The sequence below is a fragment of the Electrophorus electricus genome, chromosome 14 (genome assembly GCF_041902795.1).
Source record: "Electrophorus electricus isolate QZ-2024a chromosome 14, ASM4190279v1, whole genome shotgun sequence".
Classification (NCBI taxonomy): Eukaryota; Metazoa; Chordata; class Actinopteri; order Gymnotiformes; family Gymnotidae; genus Electrophorus; species Electrophorus electricus.
The window spans coordinates 1,851,097-1,870,000 of NC_137510.1; the positions used below are offsets into that span (position 1 = coordinate 1,851,097).

General features: G+C 48.4%; 1 protein-coding gene across 4 annotated transcripts in view; it reads left to right on the plus strand.

Annotated features, from left to right (window-relative positions):
* Positions 1 to 2,470: 2,470 nt before the first annotated feature.
* dipk2ab (divergent protein kinase domain 2Ab) overlaps positions 2,471 to 18,904 on the plus strand; it is a 27,909-nt gene continuing 11,475 nt past the window's right edge. The window contains exons 1-3 of one of the 4 annotated variants that reach the window (XM_035531064.2): positions 2,471 to 4,175; positions 8,003 to 8,077; positions 12,215 to 13,100. In XM_035531064.2, the coding sequence (XP_035386957.1) occupies positions 12,447 to 13,100 (654 nt within the window). In that variant the 5' untranslated portion in view covers positions 2,471 to 4,175; positions 8,003 to 8,077; positions 12,215 to 12,446. Of the gene's footprint in view, positions 4,176 to 6,476; positions 6,698 to 6,889; positions 6,968 to 8,002; positions 8,078 to 12,214; positions 13,101 to 18,904 lie in introns of those variants that run through there. The other 3 variants (XM_081696559.1, XM_035531065.2, XM_035531063.2) reach the window with 3 other exon arrangements.

The following is an 18,904-nucleotide window of genomic DNA, read 5'->3' on the forward strand; positions in this document are numbered from 1 at the left end:
TAGATAGATAGATAGACAGACAGACAGACAGACAGACAGACAGACAGACAGACAGACAGACAGACAGACAGATAGATAGATAGATAGATAGATAGATAGATAGATAGATAGATAGATAGATAGATAGATAGATAGATAGATAGATTAAGTGATTAAGTGATTCATTCAGCTTTAGTATACAATCGGGAAACACCAGCACCTGTTCCCACACCTTCCAATCCACAGAATATAGAGAATCTCAATTATATATACACAGTATAGCAATTAATTACGAGGGATTACAAGTCCATACACTGGAATTGTTCAATTCCAGTATTCAAAATATGATCCAAACAAAACAAAAAAACAAAACAAAACAAAAAACAGGGCACATACCAAAAATTCCTTCTAACGTGCTAAATCCATGGACACACTGATGGAGGCCTTCGGCCAAAAGGCTTGTGTTCGTGTTTTAATCCATGAGTCCAATACTGCGTATTATCTGAGCTGTGTCTGATTTTTTAGAATCATGCGTTCAGGTATGGTAGTGGCAAGAAATGACTGTCTGACACTAGCAGTTCAGGTCCTGCCCTGTAAAGTTCTGCAAGCTGGCTGATCTGAACTTTCTGATGTAATGGAATATGTCATTACACATTGAAACATTGACAACACGCCTGTTTGGAACCAGGTTACAGTAGGCCTGAGTGAGTGAAACCGATAATCTGACTTTCTCTCCTGGTTAATCTTTGATAATCATTATCTTAGACACTCATTTACGTCAGTCCAACACCTAAAACACTCTGTAGTACAAATGTCTAGCAAAGTTTCCGAACAGAACTATTAACATTAGAACCCAAGGGGCGAAAGAAAAACCTCCTCTGTACCTCTGTGGGATTTTTCGCTTTATTTGCTGCACAATCGGTAAATTTAAGATTGTTATCATTCTCCACTCCGAGGCAATGACATGCTGAGTTTCTCTATACAGAGTCACAGTCAGTCTCTGTTAGAAGAACTTGGCTGGTGTTGATTTGTTTCAAATCAGTGGCCATACCTTTCATGTTAGCATTGTTCACTTCATTGCAAATTACTTACTGTGACTGCAGTATTCTGTAAAGAGACAAAGGAGTCTCTTTACAGTCTCTTTTACCCTTTACGTGAAAAATGGAAATCTCTGAACAGGAGACCAGTGGGAGTGCAGTGTGCTCCAGGCACAACGCAGCAGTTACATATCCGTAACCACACACAACGGGGAGCAAGGCGAGGCCATGCGCTGGACATGCTAATTGCCTTTTCTAATCGAGCAGCGCTAAATTTAATCAGCCCATGAGTTTTACTGCTCCACTCCCTCAGTGGCCTGTGCGTAATGGACTTGCTAATGCAATGACATGCTTATCCCACCCTGCTCGGACCTCTGCTCGCGGGGCGTAATGACTTGGAGGCAGGTCTCGGACACACGGGCCACTAATGGCCTCTGAGATAACCTCTGTTGGGTTGTGAGTGAGACTCTGCCATTTCTCGGACCGGGAGAAAAGGACCAGATTTAATGACGACATGCATGCTGCTCCTGACAGTGAACCGAGTCCGGTGGCCCAGCCCCATGCACTTGCTCGTGGACGCCCGAGGAGAAGTTAACACCCCCTGGTGATAAAGTTGGGACTAGTTTTAATTCAGGGGAACTGAACATTAAGTGCTTTTAGAGAGCCAGTAAGAAAGGTAAGTTGGCCAAACAGTGCAAGATCTTTCTTTTTTTCTTATTTTCAGGTGAAATAAAACATTTTCAATATTTAATATTTTTAAACTGTATAAGTGGGCAAGCGTAGAAAACTATGAAACCAGAACAGTCATCATCTTTACAATACAAAGCAGCATGTTAAAAACACACACGTCTCCGGTGTCCCCGTTCCATGACAACTGTGAAGTTGCTCCTGCTTTGGTTTCCATAAAACTCCAGAAGAAAACCACGCAAACCTCCATTGCACATTTTTTCATCTTTTAAAGATCTTGCTTCCCAACGCCTCCAGTCGACAGTCTGCTTGGACCGACGCTAACTGGATTGACTAGTCACCAAAAAACCCCCAAAAACACTACACCACACTTGGATTCGTGGGCAAGGTGCAAGCAAACACTGGAAGGTGGCTAAGGCGAGATCTGAAGTCACGAGAAGTCGTTACCTTGACCCCGGTCATGATGCCCGGGAGAACAAAAGACCCCAGTGCAGGATGATGAAAACTCTCCAAGGGATTGATGCAAAGGTCAGTTACTGGGAGACTGTTTCCCAGGTAACTAAGGACAAGATGATGTAATGTTAGAGATTTTCTCAAGATTTTCTAGTATCTGCTACTTTCTGTCGCTGTGAAGACAAAATATAAAACATGAATGAGTGAATGAATGAATAAATAACATAATTTCTACCTTCCTGTTTTTGAAAATTGCCCCTAATAAACAATCCAAACACAAATACATGAAAACATGTAACATGTAAGGGACTTCATAATCATTTAATTACAAATTGGTTACAATAGACAAGTTATGCTTATAGAAGCAAAGTCATGTTGTGCAAGATTTGACAATTATAACCAAGATCCTGGTATAAGCAAACTGAATAAAATGTTCAAGCTGTCTGATCTGTGTATATTAAACATAACACACTTATTTAATGCTCTGTAATATTTAAATAACAACTACCAAATTCCCATTTGCATTATTTAAAATAAAGGAATTCAGGAGACGTCCGTGTTAATTTCACCACTAGAGGGAAGCACATGCAAGCTTTTACTATCGGATAAAACCAAAACCCATTTTTAGCAAAAACAAATAAACAAATAAATAAATAATCAAAAAATCAATTTTATCCATTTTTAGCAAATTCAAATTTTAGCAATACTATCCAATTATGTATTTCTAAACGCTTTGTTTCTATTGGCCATAGTAGTGGGCTGAAATATATAAGATCATTATTAGGATATATATCAATAACTACACTAACTGTGTAACGTGAAATATCAAACACATTTTTCCTGTATTGTAGTAAACTATGATCATGGCACGTAGACTACTGTATTCTCTAAGTTAACGCGATAAACTTGTGCATTCACGACATAATTCATTATTCATTATTGTCCCTTTTCCAAGTCGCTGTTTTTGCAGACGCTTCTATTTTGGGAAGCTGGACTGCCTGTGATGTGGAAGTGTCCAGATCCGCTCCTGGGAGTCCACACCGTGGTCCAGATTCCCGTCCTCCGTCGTTTGCGAGGGGATCGTTTTCGGTGCAGACCGCAACCGACACTTTCGACTCCACATCCCCCCACGGAGCATTCGCGCGTCCCGCGTGTGCCCAGACACACCCACGGTGCGCAAACATGGACATATCCAAATAAAAACACATCACACGCACACTCACAGCCTCATTCACCTTAAATCCGAGCTCACAACACCATCGAAGTCTAGCAATGTAATGAATATTTCTAAATTAAATAAATAAATAATTTCGAAATAATATTTCAAGAGGCCAACAGAAAAGGAGCGCAGGACAGCCTAATCCAGTTTATTTACGTCTACATGAAAATGGTTTGGTTGGGAACCCGAGCAGTGTAACACACACACACACACACATTCCACATCGAAGTCATTCTTAGGGTGAAGCGCGAGGAGACGAGCCCACCCCCTCGTGCTGAGCCGGTGGGCGGGCGCTCCCCGCCGTCTCCAATCGGAGGCACGAGCGGAGCCCTGGCAACGCCGGGACGAGCGCATAGGAACCAATAACGTAAAGCGAGCAGGAGAGTCGTAAATTCAAACGGTGTGGTGCTGGAAAAAAGTCGGGAGTGGAAGCTTGTTGTAGCGCCGAGACGACGTTGGACACGGAGCGCACCAGTAGGGCGCAGAGCGGGTATACTGGCGCAGTACTGGTGCAGATGCGCGCCAGCACAGACCACTGCGCGCCGTTAACGGCGGTCGCTTAGAGGAGTTCCAGACCGACAGCGCTGTCTATTCCACCGGCTGGGTGTCGAGCCGTTTCTAAGGCTGATGGGATGGAGAGAGCGCTGGACTTCTCCAGCTGAAGATGAAGGCTCCTTGAAGGAAGAGCCATCTCCTCCCCTCGCTGCTCTCGGCGCTCCGGACTCGAAAAACGAGATGCAAAGTAGAGGAACGGCTTCAGAGGAACCTCGCCTGAAGATCGAATGAAGAAAGTGTTTAAGGTTGGTGCTCAGTCCGTTTAGGCGTTTCCTCTCTTGCGGTGTGTGTTCTCCAGTGAAGGCGCAGAAGCGCAACTCTTTAAGTTTCAAACACCTCGGCTGGGTTGTGGCCCCGAGCGCTTTGAAGCCAACGCGGGGCTGTGCTCCACGGCTCCCGTGCACGAGGAGAGTGTTCCTGCTCCTCCGGTTGGACGTGCGCGAGGAAGCTCGCTGGTTTGGGTCGGTTGACTCGAACGTAAAACCCAAAGTTACAAAGAGTTGGCGATTCCGGACGTGCTGGGACACACTGTGCGGGATATCCAAACCACCCGGCCTCTTAGACTCTTGAGAAAACACTATGGTGTGAACTCCTGAGAACGGGTTCACGGTTCCTGGCACAGTTCTGACAGTTGAAGCAACGTAATGGGAATAATGCGGTGTGTGTATGTGTGCGCGCGCGCGCGCGCGTGTGTGTGGGGTCCTCTTCTAAAGTAGCATGTCTGGGCCTACATGTATCTCAGCACGAGAATCAGACATGCTGCATTACCTCTCTGTAAAGGCAGAAGAGTCGTAAAGTTGCAGCACATTACGGGATAGCCGAGGATGCAGACGCATCAAGCTCGCGGAGGAAGGTCTGATAACACGGGCTGCTTTATCTCCACGCATGCAAAACGAGTTCAGAACGTTCCTATTAACAATTTCGCTAATGCCCCCCCCACGCACACACACACACACACACACTCTCTGTTGTTGGAGTTAATGTCAAGTGCCTTTGCCATCAGATTTAAACTTCATGGACTGGATGAGCTCGGGCATCTGCTAGTAGAGCTGACTGGGACACAAGGCAAACATTGTGTTTGGTTTTCTGAAGTCATTGTTCACACAGAGTGTCTTTCTGACAGCACTACTCGGTCCGTTCGGACCACATTTGCACACTGACTCTCAAATAGAGTAAAAGACAAGTCATAATAGTGGCTGCCTACACACACACACACGCACACATACATACACATAAAGGCAAAGATTATCATTACAGTAGATAGTATGATCCCAAAAGTGAAGTCAGGTGGTTAACAAATTAAGAAGATTTAAGAAGTAGGCTGATATGTTTGAGTCACAGTGTGACTACTACTAATAAGGGTGTGAATGACTTGTCTTTTGTGTGTGTGTGTGTAAAAGAACAAAAGAGAATGACTGATGAATTTGCTTCCATCTCTCTTTGTTTATGTGGCTTCTGGACGTTGGATCTGGAGGAGTGTTTTTGATCAAATCTTATGATAACCTCGTCCAGTGCCGTCCCAGCTGTGGACAGCCGAGAGCGCCGGGGAAGCGAGAACCTTTGTGAGGGCTTTGCAATTGCAAAAATATTTTATTGACCTTCAATTCAGTTCTAAACACTCCCTTAAACTTAAAAAAAAACCCCAATCATTCTGAAGTTGTCTGTATGTTGTGGAACACGTATGACTCCCACTGATATGCCGCTCAACTTGTTACCTCTGTGAGTCTCAGTGGCTGCGCCTCTGTGCAGGTAGCGTGCTGGATGTTCTGAATTTTTTCATGTGGTTGTTGAGATCTTGGTGCTTGAGGGTATCTCGCAGTAGTCCCTTTTTCCAAACTTCCTTTTTTTCATGCTAATAGCTTACATAAGATAACGAAGGATAAATTAGATTAACTGTGTCATTGGGTTCTACTGTGGATTTATTATTATTTTTGTGTGTGTGTGAGAGAGAGTGAGATCTGATTTGAGCTTCCTACACACACCGCCATATGTGGCGATTGGCGCTGAGAGCTGTTTTTGGCTAAGCTCCTCCCCTCATTCTGCCAGGTTTATCTTCCCTTTGTGACTCAGCTCTTTTGATGTAGTCGAGTTTCGGCTGCTGCCTGGGATTTGCGAGGTCTGCGCCAGGTGGTCTACGGTGATGCTCGGTCATCGCACGGGCACACCCACCAAAGCCCCTGGTCTGTCCTCATTAAATGTGCTCCATGGAGACGCCGTGCGGGTTTCCGCCGCTGACGGGCTGTTGAGTGCTGAGTGAGAGCGTTGATGGTTCATCGTGTAATGGAGCAGTGATTCATAAAAGAAGGCCAAATGTCGGAAGTGAAAACACTTCTCCTTCACAAAAAGAAAGAGCTGCAATTTAGCCGTTTTCTCTGCACTCCCCCCCTACTGAAAATGGTCTTGAATATTGACGATTGTCAAAGTGTTGTACTGAACTGGAAAAATGTATTGTAGAAACACTAATAACAAACCAACTGAAAATAGTGCTGATGGAAAACTGATAACTGGTTCTGCCACATCATTTGTTACGGTAACACTAGGAGGACTAAAAATGAGGAACCGAAAGAGGAACTAGAACCCGTTATTCGGCTGGTGGTCAGAGCTCTGGGGTTGTCCTCCCTACTCTGGAAAAGTCGCTCTGAAAACAACACTGATCTACATACAATCTCAGAGGAGCAGCAAAACTACCTAAACTTACAGTATCGTGTGAGGCCCAAGTGTGACGAAAGACACGCACGCACGCACACGCGCACTTTAGATAAAATGTGTGAGTACACTTTTATGTCGATCAATATTGTCTTCGGAGCGACTGTTCATGTGTAGGGAATAACAACCCTAGAGCTCTGATCAGCAATGAAATAGTCTTTTTTAAATATAATTATTATTGTAAAACAAAAAAATATTGCACATATGTGTGTGTGTGTGTGAGGGAGAGAGAGAGAGATTTGGGGCTCAGGTCACATGACCGGCTTGACTGGTTAGGAACACTCCTAACGTGTTTGGACGTAAGATGACTGTCCACAGGTCATTTCCCCAGGTAGTTCAGCTAGCCCACATTTGGCCAATTTGTGCTTTCACTTCCGGAGTTCTGCCAGCGATTGTTCTGTGCTGAGGTTCTCCGAGATTCTCCGTGAGCATGCTGTGTTTTTACTCTGCGTGGTTTTCTTCCATGGATTTGTTTCGCTTGTTAACTGTACTCCGTATCTCTGCGTCATTGAAACTGCTACTGTTTTAGTCTGCATGTCGAGAGGTGGTGTGCACATACCGCATCTACAACCAACGTTGAGCCTTTTGGTAGCAGAGCAGGTCAGGACACAGCTGGGCTGCCCGCCGTCTAATTATTCACGGCCTCCTAAAACAGCGCTGTGATTCTTGGTCGATTTGCATGTAGGCGATAATGCTCAAGCGTGGTTATTATCGCCAAATAACCTCCCCATGGGGTAATTAGGGCTCCTGGTCAGCGGGTGTGACTTGTACTGCACTACAGGGGGGTTTATCTTGTAATAATGATCAGCTATCTGTACATTATTCGATTCATTACACAGCTCATGTGCAAGTCAATAACTCCACCCTAAACAGTGATTTTTATTTTTTAAATGAATTTTAGTAGGACGTTAAACGCTACTGCTCAGAAATAGTCTGTTGGAACTACATGGATGTGGAGGGGTTGTCTGTAGCAGCATTCCGAAAACACCCTTAAACAAAGGCTGACATTCCCCGCTTTAGGCTCATAGGCACTGTGTTGAAGTTCAATCCGTTTCTGAATCCGAAACTGTTGGTGTCTGCTTACAAAAGGCGCTGTGTTTGGCTCTGCAAAACTCCAGGTGGACTCCTGAATGTGACTCTTCGCTCATGTGAGCAGAATGTGCTGGACAGAGAGAAGAAGCGAAATTTATCATTTCATTTGAGCTGGTTGCAGTCTGTAGCAAATAAATGATATAGGCAAACAGGGGCTGAGTGAGTCATTGTATTTTAATTGAAATCGTGATTTGAAAGGGCTGTGTGTGTGTGTGTGTGTGTGTGTGTGTGTGTGTGTTTTGGTCTCATAAAAACTGATATTTGTCCAAAACAGGTGCTGTGGAAGATTGAGGAGCATTGGTGTAACACCACAAACCTCATCACCATGTGAACACAGATGTTGTTCTCTGTGAGTTGCACATGAGGAAAAGGTTGACTAGTGAAACCACACCTCACAGTTTACTAACCAGCCAAACCTCCTCCTCCCACCTACTTACTAACCAGCCAAACCTTCTACTCCCACCTACTTACTAACCAAACCTCCTCCTCCCACCTACTTACTAACCCACCAAACCTCCTACTCCCACCTACTTACTAACCAAACCTCCTACTCCCACCTACTTACTAACCAGCCAAACCTCCTACTCCCACCTACTTACTAACCAACCAAACCTCCTACTCCCACCTACTTACTAACCCACCAAACCTCCTACTCCCACCTACTTACTAACCAAACCTCCTACTCCCACCTACTTACTAACCAGCCAAACCTCCTACTCCCACCTACTTACTAACCAACCAAACCTCCTACTCCCACCTACTTACTAACCAAACCTCCTCCTCCCACCTACTTACTAACCAACCAAACTTCCTACTCCCACATACTTACTAACCAACCAAACCTCCTACTCCCACCTACTTGCTAACCAGCCAAACCTCCTACTCCCACCTACTTGCTAACCAGCCAAACCTCCTACTCCCACCTACTTACTAACCAAACCTTCTACTCCTACCTACTTACTAACCAAACCTCCTACTCCCACCTACTTACTAACCAAACCTCCTACTCCCACCTACTTACTAACCAAACCTTCTACTCCTACCTACTTACTAACCAAACCTCCTACTCCCACCTACTTACTAACCAAACCTCCTACTCCTACCTACTTACTAAGCAGCCAAACCTCCTACTCCCACCTACTTACTAACCAGCCAAACCTCCTACTCCCACCTACTTACTAACCCACCAAACCTTCTACTCCCACCTACTTACTAACCAAACCTCCTACTCCCACCTACTTACTAACCAGCCAAACCTCCTACTCCCACCTACTTACTAACCAGCCAAACCTCCTACTCCCACCTACTTACTAACCAGCCAAACCTCCTACTCCCACCTACTTACTAACCAGCCAAACCTCCTACTCCCACCTACTTACTAACCGGCCAAACCTCCTACTCCCACCTACTTACTAACCGGCCAAACCTCCTACTCCCACCTACTTACTAACCGGCCAAACCTCCTACTCCCACCTACTTACTAACCGGCCAAACCTCCTACTCCCACCTACTTACTAACCGGCCAAACCTCCTACTCCCACCTACTTACTAACCGGCCAAACCTCCTACTCCCACCTACTTACTAACCGGCCAAACCTCCTACTCCCACCTACTTGCTAACCAGCCAAACCTCCTACTCCCACCTACTTACTAACCAAACCTTCTACTCCTACCTACTTACTAACCAAACCTCCTACTCCCACATACTTACTAACCGGCCAAACCTCCTACTCCCACCTACTTACTAACCCACCAAACCTCCTACTCCCACCTACTTACTAACCAACCAAACCTCCTACTCCCACCTACTTACTAACCCACCAAACCTCCTACTCCCACCTACTTACTAACCAACCAAACTTCCTACTCCCACATACTTACTAACCGGCCAAACCTCCTACTCCCACCTACTTACTAACCCGCCAAACCTCCTACTCCCACCTACTTACTAACCAAACCTCCTACTCCCACCTACTTACTAACCAAACCTCCTACTCCCACCTACTTACTAACCGGCCAAACCTCCTACTCCCACCTACTTACTAACCAACCAAACCTCCTACTCCCACCTACTTACTAACCAACCAAACCTCTGTTACAGGGGCGTTTGATAGCATCACTCCATATGTAAAAAAATCACAGAGTGACCGGGACATAACAGAGGCTGTTACGAAACACTTGGCTGAAGGTGCCAGTTTACAGAATGGCAAAAGATGGTTTTAGAAGTCTCCAAATACTTAATAAAAGATACCGGATACCAGATTTTTAATTAATGAGTCATTGTCTTCAGATGTACTTTCCTCTTGGCCGTACTGGAGAGAACATCACTACTGGACTGGAAGACGTCTGTCTAACTGGCATCTGAATGACGAGGGGCTAGAGTGCCTTACCACAGATGACGCCTACAACATATATTAAAGGCAGCGGAAATAAACAAGTGGACCAGGATAAAGTGTTTTTGGCTATGGACCCTTGTGTTTATTATTATGTAATTATATTCGTTATCTTATTTGTTGTAGGATTGTAATATTTTCAAATAAATCCGAAAAACTGCATTTCTTCTGAGGAACCTGGGGGTGTTTTCACAGAGGAACAAGTTTGTCATTTTATTTGATTGATAGATATGTAAACCACCAACACAGACCTGGATTTAAATTAATTACAAACACGCAATTTAAATTCGAATCACAATATTGCTCAGAAAATAAAAATCGCAATTTGATATTTTCCCGCGAATCGTTCAGCACTGATGGGGTCATTTGTGCATGGTTGCGGTTCCTTGGTCATCTTCCTCAGCATGGCTGTTCCCAGCTGCTGGCCACCCCGAATCATTTTACTACAGAATATTGCACAGCTTACAGTTCCAGGAAACAGTCCCAAAAATAACAGTTCATAAACAAAAAAACTAAAAAAGACCTAATGGGTGTTGGTGATGCAGAAAATTCTGGCGCCATCGCCCCAAACAAACAAACAAACAAACGTGAAAACAAGAAACAAACAGCGATAACGGAAACAGCTGCTTGCACAGACTGGACTTGTGGGACTGGCGGGTCCAGTGAATCTGGGTGGAAACTCCCAGTTGAGTCGCCAGAGATTTGTGCTGGGCACGGCTGTGCCGGCCAACTGGCCCATTGTTCCTGTCCGATGTGAATACAGCTGGCAGCACCAATTTACCAATTTACTAACCCAGAGTCTGAGGAGACGGAGTGCGTGATGTGTTCAGGCCTGCGGAACAGGAGTATCAACAATGGCATCTGACATTTATTTGGATGAACTGCTAAGACCTGAAAAAACCCCCACTGTGGCTACATTAAAGGGAAGCACAGCGTGTATGAGGTCATTTGTGTACTGCCCCTCCTGCGGCAGTGATGTTGCTTTTCAACGGCGGGCGGGCGGGCTGGCGGGTGGGTCACAAGGGAAGAGGGTCAGACACTCTGCCTGAGGTGCCTCTGCAGGTCTCCCTCCCCTCCGCTGTGCCCTTGTGCTTTGTGGAGGTCGATCGACACTTCTCGGAGGACCTGCACGCATTCTGATCAGGCTCGTCTGCTAACAAACAGAGCACCCAAAGATGCGCCGCGGCCTGGCTTGGTTTAATTGATCAAGCCCTGGCTGAGGTCTCCAGCGGCCTTTTGTGAGAGTGGGTTAGCGCGAGCCTTAGGTGTTGCAGACACGGAGCGAACAGAGTGAGGACATTCACGCCCTCTTTCAGAAAAGAGTTTACCACGATACGTCCATGAATGTAAAGCATCTGCCTTTAGCAGCAGGAAAGCGCGATAGGAGGAAAGTCGCGTTTGCACTTTTCTTGAGCTCAGACACCGTTGGATCATTTTCGCTCGAGCTGTGATGGACCCGCTTCGTTTCAGTGACTCCCTGCCTTCGTTCGGCATTTCCGCTCGAGTGCGTATGAAGCGTTTCTCCTCTTCGGTGCGTTTTGGTTATGGTTAACCTTTTATTTCAAGGTCCCTCCCAGACGTCTTTTTTGACGACGTGAAGGAACAGGGCTGGCTTGCTTCTGCACGTGGAGCTGCGTCACGACTGTCTCGCTCTGCAGCAGTAACGGCGTAACAGCTGTCGGCACCACTGTACCCATCCATCCAGGCGTGCCGGCTTCGCTGATGGCCAAAACGTCCTCGCTGTACATGATCTCAGTTTATGTTGGCCTGACTGTTCTCTGCCCACCGGGGCTCCAAGCCTTGCTACAGCTCGAGGAGCACTGTAACCGTCCAAACGACCTGTGCACATCCCCGCGCGAAGCCGTCTGACGCTCCTCACACATGGGCGGCCGCAGAGGGGGAAAGTGAATATTACCAAATCATGCTTTCTTTTTTGTTCTTTTGTGTGCGAAATAGAAAACTGGCATATTTGGTTGTCTCGTCCCTACAACCCAGCATGGCGTGAAGTTCTATACCTCGTATACTTCCTTTGTCCCCTTCTGTCCATGTGTCACTCATTCTTGTACTAATATTTTCCCTCTGTTCCTTGGCAGGCCTGATCTCCGGGGTGGTGGGTGTGCTCAGTGCCTGCTCTGAGAGAATGCCTTCCAGGGTTCGGGCATCACCGTGTGAGGGGCAACTCCACCAACACCCTCTCCCTCTCCAGTGACTCTAGAAGAACCAGTCGGTGCGCCATGGCAGTGGTCCGCTAAGGCCCTGGTGCCTGACCTCACACCCCCGTCCCCGTACGTCTCACGGCCCGGCTGGCCCCGTGACCCCAGCGCCATGCTGCGATTCCTGCCCCTCAAACCCAGCCGCCTGTACCGGTGCGTGAAGCTGCTGGTGGCGTTGGGCGTGTCCGTGGTGCTGTTAATGAACACGCACACGCTCCTCGCCCCCTTCCAGAAGAACCAGCTGACCGACCGGCGCTTCCTGGCGCTCAACAAGTGCCCGGCCTGCTTCGGCACCAGCTGGTGCCGCAAGTTCACCAACGGCCAGGTGTCCTTTGAGGCATGGGGGCGCCTGCGCCTGCTCGACGCCTTCAACGTGAAGAACGTCTTCTTCGCGCAGTACGGCGAGCCACGTGAGGGCGCCCGCCGCGTCGTTCTGAAGCGCCTGGGCTCCAGCCAGGAGCTGGCCGACATCGACCAGAAGATCTGCAAGAGGGCGACCGGGCGGCCGCGCTGCGACCTCGTCCAGGCTGTCTACAAGACGGAGTTCGCCCGCCTTAACGGCGACGTGCGCCTCCTCACCCCGGAGGTGGTGGAGGGCTGGTCGGACCTCGTCCACTGCCCCTCCCAGAGGCTGCTGGACCGGGTCGTGAGGAGGTACGCCGAGACCAAGGACTCCGGAAGCTTCCTTCTGAAGAACCTCAAAGACACGGAGCGCATGCAGCTGCTGATGACACTGGCCTTTAACCCCGAGCCCCTGGTCCTGCAGGTAGGTGACCCCGCGCACTGACTGTGTCCTGTCCGAGATGGGTCGGGTGGGGCGGCTTCGGGACGCTTGTAATGTTTATGTTCCGCTTGCCCTTGGCGACTCTCCCGGCAGAATGGAACCCGTCAGCGTGACGAGGAGCGAATGGCCGAAGAAAACGGCCCCACAGATTACAGGCTCTGTTCGTCATCTCTCCTGCCTTCCTCTGGTCATATTTCATGCGTTAGCTGCAGCGTAGGTCACGGCTGTGATTGCACGTGTTAACTCCACGTGCACACTGGCGGATTTGCCTCTTGTGAGGGGTGGAGTTTGCTAATTGTTGTTGTTGTTGTTGTTTGTGTGTATTTAATTATTAAGTTGTGATATTTAGTCATTTGCATCTGTTAATACTCTGTGTCGTTTTCACTCTTAAGCCGCTCCTATAACCCAGAGATCCTATAAAACGTAACCTTTTCACATAAATGTTTTCTTTTTTTTCTATTGAACTATGGCTTCCTCGTTTCTCATATCACAGTCAGTTTATTATCATCTGTCACCCTGTGTTACTCTTTGCCAGCATCGATATTAAAGTCCGCTATCGGCTGCTAAGTCCAATGCTGATGGACCAATCAATTCTAATTTTGGCTGGCATTGACTGGCCCAGGAGGCCAGTGGACGGTCCCTCCCCGTCCATATCAGGACACCCAAGGCTCCTCCACACGGTTTGGCAGACAAAGGAGAGATCAGAGCTTCATTGATTCCGATCTGTGCATTCTGATTAGCTGTGTGCTGTCTCTCCTCCCTCTCACTCACACACACTCTGTCTCTCTGTTTCTCTCTCTCTCTCTCGTATCTCCTCTTTTGCCTCATTTCCTCTCTTTTTTCCTCTATCTTACTCTTTCGTTCTGTGTACAGATAAGTCTGTCAGCCATGTCATGTCATAACATCCCAGTTCAGAAAGCCCTGTATATTATGTTAGATTCCCTGCACTAAGCCAGACCCACACACACACATAGACACACACACACACACACACACTCTTACACACTTCCAGCCCTATTACACTGAGCTGTAAACCCAGAATAAACACAGGCCCTGGTCCTGTCTAAAGGGTCCACCCTCAGGAGTTTGGGTGGTGTGTGACTAACGCGGTTGGCTCCCGGTCAGCCTCTAAGGTGAGCTGCAGGTGCCGTGTGTCCAGCCAGCTGACATGTCAGTGCAGAAATTGGTGCTGGTTTGCAGAAGATCCGTGAGAAACAACTGAGACATGCAGGACCAGCTGTTAGAGCCATGTTGAACGTTGGACCGGCAGCAAGCAAACCCCATCCCCATTTAATGATGTATGTGCGGTGGGTGCTGGGGCTCCATTTAATGACATGCACACCGTGTCCGCCCAACGTTTCTAACTCCTTCTAACCCAGGAGTAGCGTGAATAAAAATAAATAAATAAACATAAGTAGTCTGTCAGGGTTCAGACCCGTACAGCAAAAGAGAACGATACCAAACTATGGATCTATTCGTTGCCTCTTGATTTCCTTTTCTCTCTCATCCAAAGCCCCTCCCCCCTTCATTTCTTTGTTTGGTGGGGGGCAGATGGGGAAGCAGGACTAGTTGGCAGGAGGCTGGGGTTACAGATAAGCCGCTCACCCCGAGTGGCACCTGAGGCCCGGCTGGACTCCTCCTTCTCTCTGGGGGAGGGAGGGAGGGAGAGAGAAAATATGAGGGGAAGGTGTTTGAGAACATGCTCTCCCTCGCGCACGTGAGGTGTTTGAGACATCCTCTGTCTGCCGTGGGTGCCGCCGCCGCACGTGAGCGACTCCACAGACACTCGGAGCGTCCGAGCCCAGACGAGCCAAGCCGCATTGCTTCGTCCCGGCTGCACGCTCAGCGAGGAAGGCATTCTTTCGAAAAGCCCTCCGGGGGAAAACACGAATTTCGCTCTTTCTTTGCTCACGTCTTCTCAGAGATCTCGCTGGCCCTGTGCGGGGGGGCTGTAAACCTGCCCTTCCCGCTGGGTGAGACCCCAGCCTGCCTCTTTGTCTGCTGAGCACGCTCCCAGGGCCGCTGGGAGCTTGCTCTCCGCTCGCTCTGTGTGGAAGACTCCGGGGCTTCGGGGGCAGGAAATGTCTTTAGAAAACAAAGTGACAGCAAAAAACCCCCCAGGAAACCCTTCTGAGATGCCACGCCCTCGCCGTGCGGCGGCGTTTTCACCAAACGTGTCTGTCTTACTCCGTCCTGTCCAACCTGAATAAAAGCTTCACTCCTTTTTCCTGCTAGTTATTCTAGCAGCGTTCCCTGAAATGTAGAGGAGGTGTTAGATTAGTGACCCACATTCCTTTGAAAGGCAGCGCTCGTCCTGCAGCTCTGGAGGGGTGTCTGTCCTCTCGCGTGCCTCGTCTGAAACACGGGGACACGCCAGCTCAGATTCACCTTTTTAAACAGCTGCTTCGAGCTGCCTGGCTCACACGTAGAACCTCCAACACACACACATACACATACACAGACTAGACAGACGCACGCACGCACACACACAGGCAGACACAGACACCCTGGTTTAACCTGGAAGAATACTATTTTGTTCTGCTTTCCAAAGAGATGCTGTTTGTTGACCAAATCACCCAATGTTTTCTCCTCTGATGTAAGAAGATAAACAGTTAACAATGCTTAGACCAGTTAGTCTTTAGTGTGCTAACAGATCCGATTTGCTCTAACGCTGAAAGGCTGGAGACCAGTGAGAGACAGCCTTACTGAGATCTACAGTTACTGAGATTGGCAGACCATGTATGTGAGGTGTGCACGCTGACCTACGGCCTTCTGGGGTGTGTGTGTTTGTGTGTGTGTGTGGGCCTTGTCTCTGCGGTTCAGCATGCAATCCTGTTCCCTAATGTGGGCGAGTTAAAAGTCTCAGCCTGCAGTTTGTGTAGTCAGAACAAACCCTCGGTTATCACTAGTTTTATCACTAGTTTTTCAGGAACCTTCTGTGGTCATGTTTTTAAACCAACGCGAGAGGCGCCAAGCTGAAACGATTGAAATATATTCTTGTCTTTCACCCACTGGGAAGATTCAAAAGAGACGGACAGGAAACTCACACTATAAGTGGCAGGAAGTGGCACAAATGAGGGTCATAACTCCAAGCCTGTGTGGCAGGTCCAACAGGTAGTGAGCGTTCAGTCTGCAGGTCACGTACCACGGCCGTGTAACGGGCATCTGGGTCAGAACGAGAGCTAAATCCATGCCAGCCTGACATTGGCTGTTTGAATTACAAATGTGCCAGTTTGCATCATAGCCTGTTTGCATAAGGCTCAGCCACTTTTGCATCTGATTTGTCACTTCCTGGTAGCGCCCCCCGGAACACCCGGCTTTCACTGGCAAGGGCGGATGGTTATTTTTAGCGTTTCAGCAGGAGCTTGCCAGCAGGTCGCTCCCCGTTGCCGCTGTGTCCGTGGCTGTCAGGCACGGCTCCCCATCGACGGCGTTTAAATTGCGGCTTTTTAATTGGCCCCGTTGTCTTTGTTTGGCCCCGTGGGATGCGGGCGCGGAGGTCCGTCACTCTCATTAGGGTGGAGTTCCTGTCTCCAGTTCTGTTAGTGTAGGACAGGGTAGCGAGGAGACCATCTCTTGAGGGAGCGTGCAAAGAGAAGTGAGTGACGGGAGGTGTGTGTGTGTGTGTGTGTGTGTGTGTGTGTGTGTGTGTGTGTGTGTGTGTGTGTGTGTCACTCATGTGTGACTGTCTCTCACACAAAGTGTTTCTTATTAATGTGCTTGGCCTCTCGCAAACCCTAATCCTCTGTGCGCGCGCACACACACACACCAGCGTGTGCGGCAGCTGTGTTTAGTCAGTAAATGACCCCGTCTGTTCCTGCTGAGGTCCACTCCCCCATGCGATGCTGCTGGTACCCTCTTTAATCAGTTTTGTCACATTAGTCCACAGCGGTCACTGGGCGTGCTGAGCTGAGAGCCACTCTGGTTCATACACACATACACACACACACTCTGTTGTGGTTCTCGCCACACACACACACACTCTGTTGTGGTTCTCGGCATACACACACACACGTGCACGCTCTGTTGTGGTTCTCGCCACACACACATGCTCTCCTGTGGTTTTTCTCGCTACACACACACACACACACACACACACACACTCTCACTCTCACACTCTCTCTCTCTCTCTCTCTCTCTCTCTCTCTCTCCTGTGGTTCTCACCCCACACACGCCCCATGCTGCGCTACGTGAACGTAGGGTGGATATGGTCATACCTGCTCCGTGCCGGATTCTGCCACTTGCTTAATTGAAACTGTCTGGTTCCATTAGGAAGGAATGTGGTCTAGTGTTGGAGAAGCGTGGACTCATTCTGTCAGAAGCTTTAAAGAGAAGTTCTGTACTCTGCCATCTGTCACTTTATTTCCTCCAGGAGGAAAAAAGGTTTTGTGCATCATCAGTATGTGTACGGCGGGTCGGATCTTTCGGAGCGTTTCTGGTACTGACTGACTACAGCGGTGCAGGTTTCTGTGCCCTCCCTGGGTCAGCTCAGAGAGGTGTCGTAGCCTGGTGAACTGGATCAGGTTCTGGAGCAGCTCGGTGTCAGCAAAGCAGGATCTTTGTTCGCTCTCTGCGCAGTGCTCAAAGACGACGGTACTGAGAGCCAGTCTACAGTCAAGGCTTGAGTCAAGGGCTTTGACTCTAGGTGTTTGTGTGTGTGTGGGCATGCGCACGTGTGCGCGCACACTGGTGTTTCCTACACACTCCACTCCACTCCAGCAAGGGAAATGGAGCCCTACTGTTCAGCTCTCTCTCTATGAAGGAACTAGTAACGATGGAGACAAAAATAAGCAGGATATGGGTATAAAGTAAAATAATCCAGGTAGTCACGAAAATAAGGGAACACGTTCCGATGCCGGAAGTGTAAAATACGGCAAATATTTACACCATACACTACACGTGACCTGTGACCTGCAGGCTGGGCAGGGAAACGCAAGTTATGCTATTTCTCTGTCCTGCCGAGAGACTCCTGCCGTTTTCCTCAGGAAGAGGATGATCCCACCGTGCGCCAGGGTTGGGAATGTTGGGAATGCAGCACAAATACGGATTGCGTGTTGTACAGGAGAAGGTGGAGTGATTGTAGGCATCTGCTTCTCCTGACAGGCGGGCATTCCAGATCCATGGCCGGGATGTGATCCCTGACTCTGTCGTGTCTGATGTCTGTAGTTTGACATATTCTGCTAATCTGACAGTCAAGCACTTTGCAACATTCTCTCTTAAGATGTCTGTTGCTCTTATTCTCTCTCGCTTGTTCTCAGTCTCTCTCTCTCTCTCACACACACCTGCTTTTTGTGTGCCTTGCTCCTGCTCGCTCTCATACTCTCTCTACTCACGTGACTGTGTGTGTGTGTGTGTGTGTGTGTGTGTTTCTAGGATGGATCGGGGGAAGGGCAGCCTGCGGAATTAGCAGAGCTTCCTTTAGTGTTGTGTTTAGTTTCTGTGGAGCTGCATGCTTTTAAACTTTAATGGGCAGCATAATGCCAGACCAACTCCACTGCCCAGCCTGCAGCAAAGGTCAGTGTGCGCGCGTGCGCGTATAGGAGTACACGCTGCCAGGCTTTGACTTTTGAGCTGGGAAAGGCCTATTTCAGAGCACTCAGCCACAGAAGAAGCCCGTGGGAGCGAGCGGTGCGTCTCCTGCTCTGTCTCCTGCTCCGTGTCCACACGCGGTGCTGACCCTGGTGGGCTATCCGGGCCTATTTGCTGGATACCTGAAGGGGACAAACCTGTCCAGTGCCCTTACACCCTGCCGCGCCTTCTCAGAGGGCCGGCGTCGTGTGTGTGTG